At 42.8% G+C, this 18,028-nt stretch overlaps 1 protein-coding gene across 2 annotated transcripts in view; it reads right to left on the bottom strand.

Moving 5' to 3' along the window:
- Positions 1 to 9: 9 nt before the first annotated feature.
- LOC122560396 (amiloride-sensitive sodium channel subunit gamma-like) overlaps positions 10 to 18,028 on the bottom strand; it is a 40,980-nt gene continuing 22,961 nt past the window's right edge. For both annotated transcript variants that reach the window (XM_043711027.1, XM_043711028.1), the window contains 8 exons: positions 17,174 to 17,337; positions 14,837 to 14,935; positions 10,094 to 10,211; positions 8,824 to 8,902; positions 8,252 to 8,309; positions 7,810 to 7,871; positions 6,052 to 6,127; positions 10 to 776 (listed from right to left, as the gene is read on the bottom strand). In XM_043711027.1, coding sequence (XP_043566962.1) covers positions 414 to 776; positions 6,052 to 6,127; positions 7,810 to 7,871; positions 8,252 to 8,309; positions 8,824 to 8,902; positions 10,094 to 10,211; positions 14,837 to 14,935; positions 17,174 to 17,337 — 1,019 coding nt within the window. In that variant the 3' untranslated portion in view covers positions 10 to 413. The remainder of the gene's footprint in view (positions 777 to 6,051; positions 6,128 to 7,809; positions 7,872 to 8,251; positions 8,310 to 8,823; positions 8,903 to 10,093; positions 10,212 to 14,836; positions 14,936 to 17,173; positions 17,338 to 18,028) is intronic.

Genomic DNA, 18,028 nt, shown 5'->3' with positions numbered 1-18,028 from the left:
TCACCTGTCCCTATACTCCGCCTATACTGGCTCACCTGTCCCTATACTCCTCCTACACTGGCTCACCTGTCCCTATATTCCTCCTACACTGGCTCACCTGTCCCTATATTCCTCCTACACTGGCTCATATGTCCCTAAGCTCACCCTACACTGGCTCACCTGTCCCTATATTCCTCCTACACTGGCTCTCCTGTCCCTATATTCCTCCTACACTGGCTCTCCTGTCCCTATACTACTCCTACACTGGCTCATATTCCCTAAGTTCACCCTACTCTGGCTCCCCCTACACTGGTTCACCTCTCCCTGAGCTTACCCAACACTGACTGGCTCCCCACTCCTCCTGTGTTGCATCATTCTACAGCTAAGCAAAAGTATATACAGTACTGCAGTCAAAAACCTTTGCAATGCTGCAGTCAGTGCTTGCTAGACTCCATGGTGGAGGTGTCAGGACTGAAACTGCTGTGTATGCGCAAGGTCTCGTAAGTGGGGGGAAGTGTGTCTTGGACATGTGCTCGAGGCAGCTGCAGGGCAGTGTTGAAAGTTGGTGGGTCTTCGTCACTTATGTAGACAGGAGATCCATGAGCTGTATTACTGATGGTTGGAGGGATCTCCTCCTGTTTGTTTTGCCACCACTTGCGTATAGTCTGAATGCATTTCCGCACAATGATCATGAACATATCGATGAAGAACACCTCCACAAACTCGATGATGCAAACAACTGAACAGCTCAACCACAGACCCAGCTGGCCTCCAAAGTTCGACAATAAAGTGACAATCTGGGATGAGAGAGTAGAGATACTAGATTAACTGCAGAGATAATGACAGTAACTTGAACTGGGGGAGCGGGATGTCTGCAAGTTGCAGATGGGGATATCCTGATCAGAACACTGGACTGACATTTTAAAAAATTCTTTGACAGGATGTGGACTTTATTCACTAGGCATCATCTGTTTCCCATCACTAATTGCTCTTTAAAAAAGTACCTTCTTGGAGAACTGCAGTCCATGTGATGTAGGTAGACACACAGTGCCATTAGGAAGGGAGCTTCAGGATTGTGATCCAACAGTGATCTAGTTCCAAGTCAAGATGGTGAGTGGCTTGGAGAGGAAATTAAAGGTGGTGTCTTCGCAGGCATCTTCTGCCCTTGTCCTTCTTGGTGGCACAGTTTGGAAGCTAGGAAGGTGCTTTCAAAGGGGTCTTGCTACTTTCCAGCAGTGTATTGTGTAGATTGTATACTGCTGCCACTGCTGGTGGGGAATGGAGTGAATGTTCCAAGTGGCTGATGGGGAGCCAATCAAATCAGTTGCTTTTTCGTGGATGGTCATAGAGTCATAGAGCAGCACAGCATGGAAATAGACCCTTCAGTCCCACTCCTCCATGCTGACCAGATAGCCTCAATCAATCTAGTCCCATTTGCCAGCACTTGGCCCATGTCCCTCTAATCCTTCCTCTTCATAAAAACATCCAGGTGCCTTTAAAATGTTGTAATTTTACACACACCTAACACTTCTTCTGGCAGCTCGTGCCATTCATGCACCACCCTCTGAATGAAAATGTTGCCTCTTAGGTCCCTTTTAAATCTTTCCCCTCTCACCCTAAACCTATGCCCTCGAGCTTAAGACACCCCTACCCTGACCATTCACCTTATCCATGCATCTCTTGAATTCATAAACTTCTATAAGGTCACCCCTTGGGCTCTGATGCTCCAGGGAAAACAGACCCAGCCTATTCAGCCTCTCCCTAGAGCTCAAACCCTTCAACCCTGGCAACATCCTTGTAATTGTCTTCTGAACCCTTTCAAATTTCAGATCTTATCTATAACAGGGAGACCAGAATTGAATCAGTATTCTATTCACCATTATCCTGTACGGCCACAACATGACCTCCCAACTCCTATACTCAATGCACTGACCAATAAAGGAAAGCATTCAAAGTTTGTGAGAAGATTTGTAGCTCGGGTGCTCGTTGTTGTGGTTCTGTTCGCCGAGCTGGGAATTTGTGTTGCAGACGTTTCGTCCCCTGTCTAGGTGACATCCTCAGTGCTTGGGAGCCTCCTGTGAAGCGCTTCTGTGATCTTTCCTCCGGCATTTGCAGTGGTTTGAATCTGTCGCTTCCGGTTGTCAGTTCCAGCTGTCCGCTGCAGTGGTCGGTATATTGGGTCCAGGTCGATGTGCTTATTGATTGAATCTGTGGATGAGTGCCATGCCTCTAGGAATTCCCTGGCTGTTCTCTGTTTGGATTATCCTATAATAGTAGTGTGGTCCAAGTCGAATTCATGTTGCTTGTCATCTGCGTGTGTGGCTACTAAGGATAGCTGGTCGTATCGTTTTGTAGCTAGTTGGTGTTCATGGATGCGGATTGTTAGCTGTCTTCCTGTTTGTCCCATGTAGTGTTTTGTGCAGTCCTTGCATGGGAATTTGTACACGTCTGAGGGTGGCTGTTGGTTTGTGTGCTGTTATGAGTCCTAGTGGTCGCAGTAGTCTGGCTGTCAGTTTGGAAATGCTCTTGATGTATGGTAGTGTGGCTGGTCCTTTGGGTTGCGGCATGTCCTCCTTCCATTGACTTTCCCTTAGGCATCTGTTGATGAAATTGCGCGGGTATCCATTTTTGCAGAATACATTGTATAGGTGTTCTTCTTCCTCTTTTTGCAGTTCTGGTGTACTGCAGTGTGTTGTGGCCCTTTTGAATAGTGTCTTGATGCAACTTCTTTTGTGTGTGTTGGGGTGGTTGCTTTCGTAGTTTAGGACTCATAACAGCACACAAACCAACAACCACTCTCAGACAACAACTCACCAGAACGAAGGACCCAATACCCAGCATGAGCAAAACCAATGTAGTGTACAAAATCTCTTCCAGCACTATACAAAACACTACATAGGACAAACATGAAGACAGCTAACGATCCGCATCCATGAACACCAATTAGCCACGAAACGACACAACCAGCTATCCTTAGTAGCCACACATGCAGATGACTAGCAACATGAGTTCGACTGGGACAACACTACTATTATAGGGCAAGTCAAACAGAGAACAGCCAGGGAATTCCTAGAGGCATGGCACTCATCCATAGATTCAATCAATTAGCACATCGACCTGGACCCAATATACCGACCACTGCAGCGGACAGCTGGAACTGACAACTGGAAGCAGCAGATTCAAACCACTACAAATGCCAGAGGAAAGATCACAGGAGGCTCCCAAGCACTGAGGATGTCACCTAGACAGGGGACGAAACGTCTGCAACACAAATTCCCAGCTCGGCGAACAGAACCACAACAAAGGAAAGCATACTAAACGCCTTCTTAATCACCCTGTCTACTCTCGTCTCTGTCTACCTGCACCCCAAGGCATCTCTGTTTGGCAACACTCCCCAGGACCTTACCATAAAGTGTATAAGTCCTGCCCTAATTTGCCTTTTCAAAATGCAGCACCTCACATTTATCTAAATTAAACTCCATCTGCCACTCCTTGGCCCAGTGGTCCCATTGTAATCTGAGGTAACCTTTGTCGCTGTCTACTACACCTCCAATTTTGGTGCCATCTGCAAATCTAGTAACCATATCTTCTGCATTCAAATACAAATTATTTATATAAATGACAAAAAGTTGTGCACCCAGCACCAATTCTTGCGGAACATTGGCACTCTGCTAGTCACAGGCCTCCAGGCTGAAAAGCAAGCCTCCCATACCATCCTCTGAGTTCTATCTTCAAGCCAATTTTGTATCAAAATGGCTAGTTCTCTTGTGATTATTCTGAATTAGTCCTTGCCTTTCCAAATACATGTAAATCCTGTTCCTCAGAATCCCCTCTAAAAACTTAGTCACCACTGATGTTAGTCTCTCTGGTCTATAGTTCCCTGGCTTTTCCTTACCACCTTTCTTAAATAATGGCACCATATTAGACAACCTCCACTCTTCTGGCACCTCTGTGGCTGTCGATGATACAAATATCTCAGCAAGGGTCCCAGCAATCTCTTCCCTAGCTTCTCTGATCAGGTCCTGGGGTTTTATCAACCATTATGCATTTTAAGATGTCCAGCATCTCTTCTTCTGTAATATGGACACTTTTCATTATATCGCTATTTGTTTTCACAAGTTCACTAGCTTGAGTATCCTTCTCTAGAGTAAAAACAGATGCAAAATACTCGTTTAGTATCTCACCTATCTTGTGCAGTTCCACATGGGGGTGTCAAAGTTCCTGAGTGTTGTTAGAGCTGCACCCATTGGAACAAGTAGGGAGTGTTCCATCACACTCCTGAGCTGTCCATTGTAAATGAAGGACAGGCTTTGGAAGGTAAATCTTTTGCTCCAGATTTCTAGCCTCTGACTGCTTTTGTAGCCACAGTATTTATGAGGCTGGACCAGTTCAGTTCTGTCACTGGTGACTCAGGCTGTTGAAAGTGGAGAATTCACCAGTGATAATGCTATTGAATGTGAAGGGGAGATGATTATTTCCAGATACTTGTGTGTACATAAGATGTAGGAGCAGGAGGGAGCCATTCAGCCCTGAAATATTGTCCCACCATTAAACAGGACCCCAGGCCTGAACTCATCTTTCACGCTAGCTCCTCATCGCCTTCAACTCCCTGATTCAGTAGTCCCCCATACCCACTGGGGATACATTCCAAGACCTACCATGGAAGCCTGAAACCATGGATACATGCGAACTCATTCATTTCATTGGGAAATTTACCTTCCCGGCAGTCCCCAGTCTGGTTCCGGAAGATTTCCTATAATGTGTTCGGGTCGCGGGTAACTGAAACTGTGAAAAACGATTCCACAGATACAGAGGTTGCTCTGTATTTTAGAAGTCTATCTAATTGCTCTTTGAATATTTTCAGTGATCTAGCCTCCACAGCTCTTGGTTTAGAGAATTCCAGACATCATCTACTCTCTGGGAGAAGAAATTCTGTCCCATCTCAGTAATAAGTGATTGTCCCCTTATCCTGTAATTATTTTGCTTAGTTCAAGATTTCCCCACTGGTGAAAACATCTTCTCAGCATGTATCCTGTCAAGGTCTCTCAGAATTTTAATTGTTTCAATAACATCATCCCCTCATTCTTCTAACTTGTTACGAATAAAGGCCTAAAATGTTTACAGGTAGTCATTCTTGATAAGTCAACATTTTCATCCCAGAAATCAGCTTAGTGAATTTCTTTTGACCTGTCTTGAGTGCCAGTAATCCTTCCCAAATACAGGGACCAAACTTTACACAGCATCCAGGTGTGGCCTTACCAACACCCTGTACAGTTGAAACAAGACTTCACTGTTTTTAAACTCCAATACCCTGGCAATAAAGGCCAAAATTCTATTCGCCTTCTTAATTACTTGCTGCACCTGTATGCTAACTTAGAGTGTTTCATGCATAAAAACACCCAGATCCCTCAGCACTGTTTTTTTTTGGAGTTTTTCTCTATTTAACTAATATTTGCGTTTTAATTCTTCCTATCAAAGTACCTGACTTCAGACATCCCTACATTCAACTCTATGTGCCAGGTTTTACCCACTCACTCAACCATCACTATATCCCCATCTAAATTGTCAGGGAGTTGAGGGCGTTGAGGAGCCAGCGTGAAAGATGGGTTCAGGCCTGGGGTCCTGTTTAATGGTGGGACAATGTTTTTGGGGCCAAATGGCCCTCTCCTGCTCCTACATCTTATATTCACACAAGTGTCAGGTAATAATCATCCCCTTCACATTCAATAGCATTATCACTGGTGAATTCCCCACTTTCAACAGCCTGAGTCACCAGTGACAGAACTGAACTGGTCCAGTCTTAAAAAATATTGTTTGATGATATTGTGAAGTGCATTAGGAATTTTTCATATACATACAATTTGCTGTGTTGAGGTGCCTGTACCACTGAGATGGGAACTGTTACCAATTTTCCAATCACTAAGCCACTGACAGTGAGACTGTGCTGTTGTTCATTTTGCTCAGCACAGAATGATGAGCAAACCTGAGACCTTCCTTCTTCATTTGGCTCAGGAAGGCACAATAAGCTTTACAGACCATTATGGAGTCCAGTATGTAGCTTTCAATACTTACATTATTTGCAGCTATTTCAGAGATGTTCCTCTGATTGAGATCTTTGTAGAAGATGCTCAGATTGGCCAACTCATTCCTATCAAAGAAAGATCATGAAGTCTCAGCACAATCTGTGCCCTCTGTTATATACAGGCCCAATGGACGCAGACATAAAGATGAGAAATATGCTAGATCCCGCTCATTTACTCTTATTGTATGGATTTCCAGTCAAGGAAGAAAGACTTGCATTTTTTCCCTATGGGATGTGAGTGTCACTGTCTGGGCCAGCATTTGTTGCCACCCTGACATGCCCTTGATCTGCCTTTCTGAACCACTGCAATCTCTGTTGTACAGGGACATCCACAGTGCTGTTAGGGAGGATGGTGCTGAATTTTTATATACTGAAGTGGAGGAACAGTGATATATTTTCATGTTAGGTTGGTGTGTGTGACTTGGAGTGAAACTTGCAGATTTCCAAATATCAGCTACCCTTGTGCTTCTAAGTGGCAGAGACCACATGTTTGGAAGTTGCTGACAAAGGAAACTAGGTGAGTTGTTGCAATATAATTTGTGACTGGTGCACACTGCCTCCATAGTTCATCAATGGTGAAGAGAGTGAATGTTGATGGTAGATTAGATTCCCTACAGTGTGGAAACAGGCCCTTCGGCCCAACTAGTCTACACCGGCCCTCGGAAGAGTAACCCACCCAGACCCATTTCCCTCTGACTAATGCACCTAACACTACGGGCAATTTAGCATGGCCAATTCACCTAACCTGCACATCTTTGGACTGTGGGAAGAAACCGGAGCACCCGGAGAAACCCATGCAGACACGGGGAGAACGTGCAAACTCCACACAGTCGCCGGAGGCTGGAATTGAACCTGCGACCCTGGTGCTGTAAGGCATCAGTGCTAACCACTGAGCCACCGTGCCACCCCTTTGAGGTAGCAATCCTCAGGGCTGCTTCGTTTTGGATGGAGTTGAGTTTCTTGAGTATTGTTGGACCTGCACCCATCCAGGCAAGTGAGGAAAGTATTCTATCACACTCCTGACTTGTGTCTTATGGATGGTGGACAAACACTGGTGTGACAGGAATTCATTTACTCACTGCACTTATACCTGCAATATTAACCTAGTTGATCCAGTTCAGTTTCTGGTCAGTGGTAAGCTCCAGTGAGAGTGGGGATTCATTGATTGCAATGTCAAGGTATGTTGTATATGGTGCCTTAAACAACCTCAGAATGCCCTAAATTATTTAAAGGTAATGAAGTACTGCTTGAAGTGCAAATATTACTGTTAAGAAAGGAAATCAATTCCCATTCATTCCCATTGCACATAATCCCAATGGATAATCTTCCTTCCCATCTGTTTGTTGAACATTTGGTGTCAGGAGTTTCTGCTGAACACTACAAACACTTGGCTAATTTTATAGGCATATGAGAGTGTAACTGTGTTGATAGTATGTGTAGGATAGCGTGTGCGCACATACGCGTCTGTGTGTCTTTGTGTGTGTGTGTGAGAGAGTATGTGAGTAATAACACGTGAGTGAGAGAGTGAATGAGAAATAGAGTGTGAGTGAGATAGAGCGTGAGTTAGAGTGTGAAAATGTGAGCGTGTATGTATAAGTAAGAGAGTTTGTGAGAGAGAGAGAGTGAGAGAGAGAGAGTGTGTGAATAAGAAATATGATTCAGATGAAGAATTAGCGGGAAGGTCCATTTTGTGTTGTGCAATGCAGCTCCCTCAGGAAATTTGGACAAGTTAACAACTTAGAGCTTACTTTCTTAAAGTTCTGTTTCCAGGGATCCCTTTTTCCCAACTCAGAAGACGAAGAGTCCACTCCTATTTGAAGAAGGACAATGGAGTAAAATAATGTCATCATCACATTCAGCCAAGCATTAGCTCAATACCGCCTTCTGAATCGCTCTCCTTTCTCTCGCTTGTGTTTTTGTTTGCATCCCTGGATCTGTGTGTATCTTTGTTATAGATTTGCATGTATTTTGAGCTGTATGTTTATGTCTAAGTGTCTGAGTAAGTCAGGATGTGAGAGAGATTGTGGGTAATTGAATATCTATTTGTTTATGTTTGATTGCGAATGAATGTTTTACTGGTACCTGTTCAACTCGACTGCTAAACAATGCTTTCTTTTAAACTCATTTCTCATTCAATACAATCCAATAATAAATGAATAATCCAGGTCCCAGAGAATTGATACATCTCACCTCAGATGCTGATGAAGGCCACTGAGCAACACTCATGGTCATTGTCCATTCCTTGGAACTGTAGAAAGACCACACAAAGTATTACCTGAGTGAGTCAGAAACTAATAAAAAGAAAAATAGATAAATTTATCTGGATGCTGACTCTGCACTGGCAGAAGCAACATCTAACCAGATATCAAAACAAGAACAGTATTGAACTGAAAAATAGTTGCAGACAGCATTCTTTACTGAAAACAAAAATGCTGGAGATCATAGTGGGTCATCTAGACTCGAAATGTTAGCTTGCTTTCTCTCCATGGATGCTGCCTGACTCACTGTGATCTCCAGCATTTTTTGATTTCAGTACAGATTCTAGAATTTGCAGTAATTTGCTCCAGCATTCTTTACTAAATATTCGGACAGTCTGATAATCTAAATATCGAGGGGGAAATACATTTCTCTGTATTGAGTGCTGAGGAGGAACAGTGTTGTAACTGCAATGGGGAATATTTGCACTTCTGTATCTTTCATGAGTCTGTCCAGTCTCTCAGAGTTGGGGAAAGATTGTCAGGTTTTGAGCCTCAGGAACTTACTGACAGGCAGGTCGACAGGTCTTCTGGCAAACCAACTGCTCCTGAATAAACTGGCTGTGCAGCCTGTAATAGCAGAAAACTGTGGGAAAACAAAAGCAGTTTCTTAAACAGTCACATGTACAACAATATTCTTGCTTGTTATAAATATAGAGTTAAGTCTATGTAATTTAAGATTCTCACTATACCTATGTGAAGAAGTGCTTCCTTATTTCAATTTTGAAGTTGGCCAAATTTTAATTTGAAGATTATTAACCCTAGTTCTGGACTATTCCACCCAGTCCTCCCGCTGTCCCCCAAATACACAAAGTAACTTCTCAAGTCATATGTTTCGATACCAACCATCGGTGACTTGTGACTGGGGCAGACTTCTGCCACCAATCCTCCTTTCTACTATTTCAAAATTAACAATTTAGCCTCTCAGGGGCACTGTCGAGAAAATCAAAATTTCTAAGGAAACTTCTCAAATTTAAATTAGAATATCATTTTATGGGATGATGACTGAACCCAGCCCCATTGGTGGCCACTAATTGCAGAATAATTTTCTTTCTGAGTAATTAGACATTAGTAGGTTAGTTAGCTACTGATGTGGCACTGTAACAAAAAGTCTAAAGGTAAACAGAAACTTATCAAAATTAAACTGAGGGCCTTGATGATGGCCTTCATGCTCATGCAAAGCCCACTGATCAGCAAAGAGTCCTTCTTTCTATACTAAGTCTAAGAGGTACCAAATTAGCAGTGGTAGAGTATAAAACATTATTGAGTCTTAGCAAGAGGAGGAACAAGAAGATGTAACTTATTGCATTCTAGCAATAGATACAAGGTACATGGACAATTAGGTACAATCACAAAGGGTATTAGGAGTCAGAGATGATGTGTCTGCTGCCATCAGATTGCTAGATTGCTTCTTCTCCATCTTACGGCTATGTGTCATCCTTAGATTGGCTGGAAATGATTGCAGCTTCAACATGAATCTTTTCAGAAGCGTTACCTTTTACCAAATCTCTGGTTAAATCCTGCAACAATTTTAAATACCCCTCACCCTTTCTCCAAACATCCTGCTGGACATTCTTCCCCTAATCATTAGTTTCAAAAGGAATGAATCAGCAATTCAATTTGTGACTGTTTGTGTGGACCTTGTGTGAATGACCACCGTATCCAAATACTTAGAGGCTACATTATTTCAAAGGGATTCTCTATATGATCATCTTTGGCTGGGATAAAATTCTACCCAAGTGAAAAAAATCTACAGACTGGGGAAGTGTGAACTCACTCCATCCTGGGTAGGTTTTGTGGTTACAATACTCTGCTTTCACTGGTAATGGCTTCTCATAATGGCCACAGCCACACCTACGAATCATCTCCATCTGAAAACATGAGTGCAGGCACATCTGTGTGCAAATCAGAAAATAAGCCATAGGTTAAGGTGCAAACTTTATCCTTAATCATTAGGTCTATTTTGCCTTTTATTTCCCAAAAATTATAAGATTGGCCAAAAATACATGACAAAACATTTTAATTTGAACATTACATATTTTCAAGAAACTTGTTCCCATACAGCATGTTCCACTTGATACAGTTGTAATAGACTTAATATTTACACAACATATACAGCCAAGAATGATAACATCTCAAATTGGGAATTCCAGAAGTGTAATAGATATAAACTCCGATATAGACAACAGCACAGATACTTTAATGGTCAAATTGATATTGGGGCAGCACAGGCTAGAGTTATACTTTGGGATCATATGGAATTGCCGATGTAGCTGACTGTATGGAGGATATCTGGGAAATTGAACTTTCTGATGGGCAAACTCCCTTCCATCTAGAACCATCCATAAAATTACATTTATAGAATTTGGAATTATGACTTTCTTAAGCTTAATAATTAACCAGGAAAAAGATTAAAAACTCATCATAACTCCTTGGTAACTATTAAACTGAACCCTGACTCATCACTGATGATCCCCATGTACATCATCCTCCTACTACGTGCCTTACATCTTCCAGACCATTGACAACATCTCCCCCATGATAATGCAGCCCCCTCCTCCTGCTGGACCTGACACTCCCCTGCCCCCCCACACCGTTGCTGGCCTACCCTTCTGAAACTGATTACTTTACCCCACTCTTGGCTACAATATCCAAGACTTGACTGGACAATGGCCTAAACATCAACACCTTCCCCCCTCCAGGACCTGACAAACTCCTGACCCGAGTCAACGCACCCCTCTACCACAGGTTTGATTGCTTCCCTGGATGTCATTCCACCTACGTCATGCGCCGACACCCTCAGAACAAACACCTTCTTCCTTCCCATCCCCAGTGGTGGACCCCAGGCCCAGCTACACTGTCCACTTGGATCTGCCCCAACATACCTCCCCAAACCACCCTTGGATCTGACAACCCTCTGACATCAATAGTTCTTGCTCCATTTCTGTCCCTTTGTTAGCCTGATCTGCCCTGGAACAAAGGCACACCCACACTCCTGCCTTTGAACCCCTCTCAGATGTGTTTCACCCATCAAATCCATCAATGTTACTGCTGCTAGACCTGACATGCCCTCAATCTCTGATCTATCCTAAGCACACATACACTTACCTGGCACCCTGATATCCCAACTCCCACTAAGGTAACACCCTTACCTTTACCATGCATACTTACTCCATCACAGGAGCTGGCAAAGTGATTTACTGTGCTACTAATTTCCTCCTTCTCCTCCCTCTGTTGGTTCATGAGAGTGATGATGCCTTACCTCATGGATTCAGACACACTGCTAGTCTTGTACACCTCCAGCATGTCTTGGCCAAGCAAATCTAGTAAAAATGAATACAGCTCATCGCTCCTGTGACTTTTTGCTTTATCAAAATACTCATTGGTCTTGCTCTTCCAGAGTTAGAAGCTTGTCCATATTCTCCCACAAGCTGCTGTCCAAGACCTTTGGGATCAAGGACTGGAATACTGGGAGAATGTGCTGTCTGAGATTTATGTTAAAGGGAATCCTCAAAATGTCAGACTGTGGTGACATTAAACAGCCATCTTCTTCCTTCAGGAAAAATCTGCTAATCATAGCACGCTCCTAATGTACCTTCTGAAAGAAGAAACACAAATTTGTCCTTGCCTGTACCATGGAGCAGACTTTGGACTGGAAGATAATTTTTAAATCCTCTGAATTGAACAACGGGCCTAGTCTTTGCTTCTTGGAGATTCCCCTTGACATTGATTCCCATTGACTTCATCCAGACCATATTTTGCATGATTTTCCGGAGTTGGCACCTAATGATTTCTTTCTACACCATTACAATTCTGTCATTCTGTGATTCCCTTTGCTTCTCTATCATCTTCTGAAAACCTTTGAAGGTGAAGAACTTCCTCAGGTTCACTTTGACTGCTTCCCACCAATGTCCTGAGATTCAAAGGGGGTTTCATGGCTTTCCAAACATTGAAATCCTCTTAAGTTCTCGAATGTTTTCTTGGGTCAGCAGACTCACATTCAGTTTCTATGTCCATCTGCTAACTGTCTAGTCTTACTGTATGTGGCAGTCAGCCAGTAGGAGGCAGTGGTCAGAGAAGAACATTTGTCTGATACTGGTGGATCCAAGCCTTAAAGCACAGGACACAAACAGATAATATTATCTTGACCAGGTCAGTCAGTACTATAGTCCATTTGCAAGCTGGCTGAAGACATGCAACTTGTCACTATTCTTTCCATTGTTTCCATCAGTAGTCTAGTCATGATGTCCAAAGTGCTGTTGGCCCTGCTGAATCATCCAACGGCAACAATGATGATGCAGTTGAAGTCACTTTCCAGAATGACCAGTCTGGACATTGGCAGAAGCGACTGGAGGTGAAGGGTGACCAGTGCTTGCTATTTTGAGCTGTGAAATACATGTTAGGAACCAGAGTGCAGGATTTGAGGAGTTATGAGGAGGCGTCTATCCATCTTCTCCTTAATTTTGGAGATGGTGGATGTGTATCGCTAGAGCAGAATACATCCAGCAGAGGTACCAGATTGATGGCATCTTCGACCACCATTGTGATTACTGGATGTAGGAGCAAAGAGCTGTATCACATCCTACTGCAGAAGCAGCTAGTCAGCTTTAGTCTTGGTCAGGTAATTCAAAGTTGAAACACATTGTCTAATAGGCATAACACTATGCATGTTAACTGATGTCATCTGAACAACCATTTTTAGAAATGTCACCATTTGTCTTTTACAATTGCAGTCATCTTCTGTACTCCCAGAGTGGTCACAAATTATTTCACTTTTTGTGGGTCAAGGAAGCCATTCTGGTCTGCTCCATTTGTCCAGTCCAGATGGCATTGTTTGGTCTATGCAAAGTTTGGATTATTCCCTATTGACTGTTCTCCTCCCATATTAGTTCCCCTTTGAGGGCATTGCTGTTCCCTGCTTCCCCGAGCTGAGAATTTTACTGCTCCAGAGTGAGGATGTGCTTGTCTCGCTGCTTCGTAGTTAGTGCATGTTTCCCATTTCACTGTCCACAATGGATTGTGCCTCGGTGTTGTCTCCAGTTCCCTACAGCATTGTGACTCCTTCTCAAGTGTCATCCTTCCCTTTCCTTATCTAAAAAGCACTTGTTGTCTCTGTTGTAAGGGTGTGGTTTCTTGCTGGTGGTTTGAGATGTGAACAAAGATAGGTAGAGGGACAGGTAGTGTTGAGGAACTGAGGAGGCTGCAGAAGGACTTGGAAAAGCTAGGACAGTGGGTAAAGAAGTGGCAGATGGAAAACAGTGTGGGAAAATGTGATGTTTTGCACTTTGATCGAAGAATTGAAGCATTGTCTATTTTGTAAATGGGGAAACACTTTGGATATCTGAATCACAAAAGGACTTCGGAGTTCTAGTACAGGATTCTCTTAAGATTAACATGCAGGTTCAGTGGCAGTTGGGAAGGCAAATGCAATGTTAACATTCATTTCAAGAGGACTAGGACACAAGAGCAGAGATGTATTGCTAAGGCTGTATAAGGCTCTGGTCAGACTGCATTTGGAATAATGTGAGCAGTTTTGGGCCACGTATCTAAAGAAAGATGTCCTAGGGTGGAGGGGTGGGGTGGGGGGAAGGGGAAGGTGGTCCAGCGGAAGTTCACAGTGATGATCCCAGGAATGAAGGACTTGTCATGTGAGGAGTAGTTGAGGATTCTGGGTCGATACTCAATGGAGTTTAGAAGCAAAAGGGGGTACCTAATTGAAACTTACAGAATACTGAGAGACCTGGACAGGTTGTATCTGGAGAAGATGTTTCCACTAGTAGGAGAGACTAGGACTCAACTGCACAAACTCAAAGTGAAGGAATAACCCTTCAGAATGAAGATAAGGAGGAATTTCTTCAGTTATAAGATGGTGAACCTGTGGAACTCATTGCCACAGAAGATTGTGTGTTTTTAAAACAGAGCAACATAGGTTCTTGAATGGTAGGGGGATCAAGGATTACAAGGAGAAGGCAGGAGAATGGGTTTGAGAAACATATCAGCCATGATAAAATTTTATGGGCCGAATAGCCTAATTCTGCTCCTATATCTTATGGTCTTGTGTCATGCTCCCTTTCTAGCTTGCTAGAGGCATGGAAGGTTCTAGGGCACATGTCTTCTATGTTAATGCCAGAATGTTGTCACAGCCCATTGTCTTTGCGATATCCAGTGCCTCCTACCATTTCTTGATATGCCCTAGTTTGGAATATACACACTTCCAAGATGGCAAGGTGGATATTGTACAAGGGCACTATCACCATCCATATTTTGATGTAAACCAACAATGGCTCCACCATGAAGAGTTTCAGCTGCAGCAAGTTCTCCTCCTCAAAGACCTTGAAGAATATCAAGGTTCATGATATTCTTGATGTTCTTGAAGGTTATGAAGAATGTATAGTGCATTGATGTGTCTCCCTCTCCATTTCTATCTGAATAGTATTCTGGACCCCTCTGGGGCATGACTGGCCATAGTTGACACCTTCCTGACCATGGTCTCTTCCCTGAAAATGAGTTGAAGTCTTACCTGCAATGAATAGGTCTTGTTGTAAAGGTTTGTCACAAGAACGTCAGCTCCGTCTATTGTACAGTCACTATATGGACTGCTCAGCCTCTTCAATACAGTCTAAATAAAACAGCAAAACACGACTGTTTAGAAAACAGTGTAGTCCCTAGAAATTTCCGAAAGAGGTAAATTACAGTCAACAAAACCATCGTCACTTAGTATATGCTTGTGCAGTTTTTTTCTTAAACATGTGTCAATGCACTAGAGAGAATTTAGCATGATTTGGCAAGCCTCTGTACACCAAGTGAATTAATCATATCATTTAACATGGAATGGTTACAGCACAGAAGGAGGCCATTCAGCCTGGTGTCTCCAGACCAAAACTGAATGATCTAATATAAGAAGTGTGACTGCTTCTTGAAGCAAGCATCCAGGTAACTTCTCCCTTTCCTGATGTAGCTCAATGTCTGTAGTTTGGATTCAGCTCCTCACCTCAGATGAACCAATGTTTTATAAAGGTTCACCATAGCTTGCTTTCTTTTGCAGTCTATTTAGAAATCCCAACTTTAATTGCATTAAAAAGATGCACAATCATAAACCAAGAACATCAGGTCCTACAAGTCTTAAAATAAGCATCACAGAAGAGAATTCATGCAGCAATGATGTGATTGTGAGACACTAATGTAAGTGGTGAAACCTTTGTTTTAAATTTTATTTTGCTTCTTCTCATTCTTATAACCAAAATATATTGCTTCAAACTCTCCTGCATTAAATTTTATATGTTACATGCCCAACCATTTCACCGGTCTGTCCACGTCCTCTTGAAATCTGTTACTATTCCCCTCAATGCTTCTAATGTTTTGTACCATCTGCAGAGTTTGAAACTGTACCCAGCGTAGGTCATTAATACATTTCAAAATAAGCAATACTGACAGATAAGGAACTCCACAAATACTTTCCATCAGTCTGAAAAACAACATTTCATCACTACTCTGTTTCCTGTCTCTCAACCAAATCCGTATCTATGTTGCCACTATCCCCTTTAGTCCATGGGTGTGAACTTTGCTGTCAAGCCTGCTTTGTAACATTTTATCAAAGGTCAGCTGGAATTTGGAACCACATCAACCACATAACCCTCAGCAATCACACCTCTTCTCTGTTTGTCCATCAAAAAAACTAATCTCAGTCAAGCAAACAAGTATATTCATTTTCCCACCCCTTCCCTCTCTCTGTTCAAAGCACATCGATTCAGTCCATTTATGCTGGCTGCATTTCTATATTCCATTCTGGAAAGCTACTTGGTAAAAGATAGTACTGGAGGCAATTTAATTAAAGAATTAAACATTACAGCATCAACTAAACTCAATCACCTCCAGTTTCAGTGCCTTTTGAAAGTGTATCTTTTTTAAAGATATGCTGAGGTGAAACCATAGATTCTGCCCATCACTGACAATCAAACACAATTAAAATACAATTAACTGGGCCTGATGGCATTTATCCTAGGATTCTCTGGGAAACAAGGGAGGAGATTGCAGAGCCATTGGGGTGACTTGATAGAGGTGTACAAGATGACTAGGGATTTAGATAGGGTTGACCATGAGAACCTTTTTCCACGTATGGAGTCAGCTATTACAAGGGGGCATAGCTTTAAATTAAGGGGTGGTAGGTATAGGACAGATGTTAGGGGTAGATTCTTTACTCAGCGAGTCGTGAGTTCATGGAATGCCCTGCCAGTAGCAGTGGTGGACTCTCCCTCTTTATGGGCATTTAAACGGGCATTGGATAGGCATATGGAGGATAGTGGGCTAGTGTAGGTTAGGTGGGCTTGGATCGGCGCAACATCGAGGGCCAAAGGGCCTGTACTGCGCTGTATTTTTCTATGTTCTATGTTCTAACACTCTATAGGAATTCCGTAACATCATCTCTGTCTCACTCCAATTCTTAATCCTAATGTACGACATTTTTAAATTGCAGCACAACAGTTTTATCCATTCTTTTAAGAATCTTTGGTCAGATAAGCTCAAACTTTGAATTCTGATGAAGAGTTGTATATGGTTCAAAATTTTGACTCAGTTCCTCTCTCCACAGATCCTGCAGGAATTGCTGAGTTGCTCCAACTTTTCCAGTTTTTATTAACCTCAAAATCTCCCCTTTTTTCTCTGAATAAAACAGCCCTGACCTTGTAGCCATGAGATTTGCTGAGACACCTGTCAATGTGGAATTATAGGTAGATCATTGAGCCCTTTAAGACTGCTCTGTCATTCAATAAGATCATGGCTGATCTGTTTGTGATCATCAGCTCTCGCATGATATTTAATTCCCAACCCTCCTCAACAAAGCTCCAATTTGTTGCTTTACCATTTCGAGGCCCATAGCTGTCTCCGTTGCTGTCTGTACTTCAATTCCCATGTCTTCCACAAAGGGCTCTTCATTCTGATCATGAATGACAATTGTTCCCCCCATTGAGGTGACCAGAAATGGATTATACTCATTTTCATCCAAATGCAAAATCATTTTCAGACCTGGGAGAGAGGAAAGAAAGGTATGTGTTTACACAGCATATATGATGGCTTAAGGACATCTCATGCCTCGGGTGACTGTCTGTGTGGAGTTTGTACGTTCTCCCCATGTCTACATGGGTTTCCTCCGGTGCTCTGGTTTCCTCTCACAGTCCAAAGTTGTGCAGGTTATGTGGATTGGCTATGCCAGAAATTTCCTGGATAAGCAGGTTAGGCGGGTTAGCCCTGGTAAAATATCCCAGTGTGGGGTTATAAGGATTTGTTGGGTATGGGCGAAATACTACTTGTTGATAAGTGTAGGCTTATTGGATCTTTATGCTCTGTAGGGAGTCTGTGACCCCCAAATTGCTATATAAGCAATGAACTATAGTGACTGTTGTATAGGAAATACAGCAGTCAATTTGTGTATAGCAAGTTGTTACAACAGAAACGACCAGATCATTTATTTTAGGACATAGGAGAAAGTGAGGTCTGCAGATGCTGGAGATCAGAGCTGAAAATGTGTTGCTGGAAAAGCGCAGCAGGTCAGGCAGCATCCAAGGAGCAGGAGAATCGACGTTTCGGGCATGAGCCCTTCTTCAGGAATGAGGAGAGTGTGCCAAGTATGCTAAGATAAAAGGTAGGGAGGAGGGACTTGGGGGAGGGGCGTTGGAAATGCAATAGGTGGAAGGAGGTTAAGGTGAGGGTGATAGGC

Source organism: Chiloscyllium plagiosum, chromosome 21 (genome assembly GCF_004010195.1).
Source record: "Chiloscyllium plagiosum isolate BGI_BamShark_2017 chromosome 21, ASM401019v2, whole genome shotgun sequence".
NCBI classification, from domain to species: Eukaryota; Metazoa; Chordata; class Chondrichthyes; order Orectolobiformes; family Hemiscylliidae; genus Chiloscyllium; species Chiloscyllium plagiosum.
The sequence above is the reverse complement of the archived record's forward strand: the minus strand, read 5'-3'. Positions and strand labels throughout refer to the sequence as shown.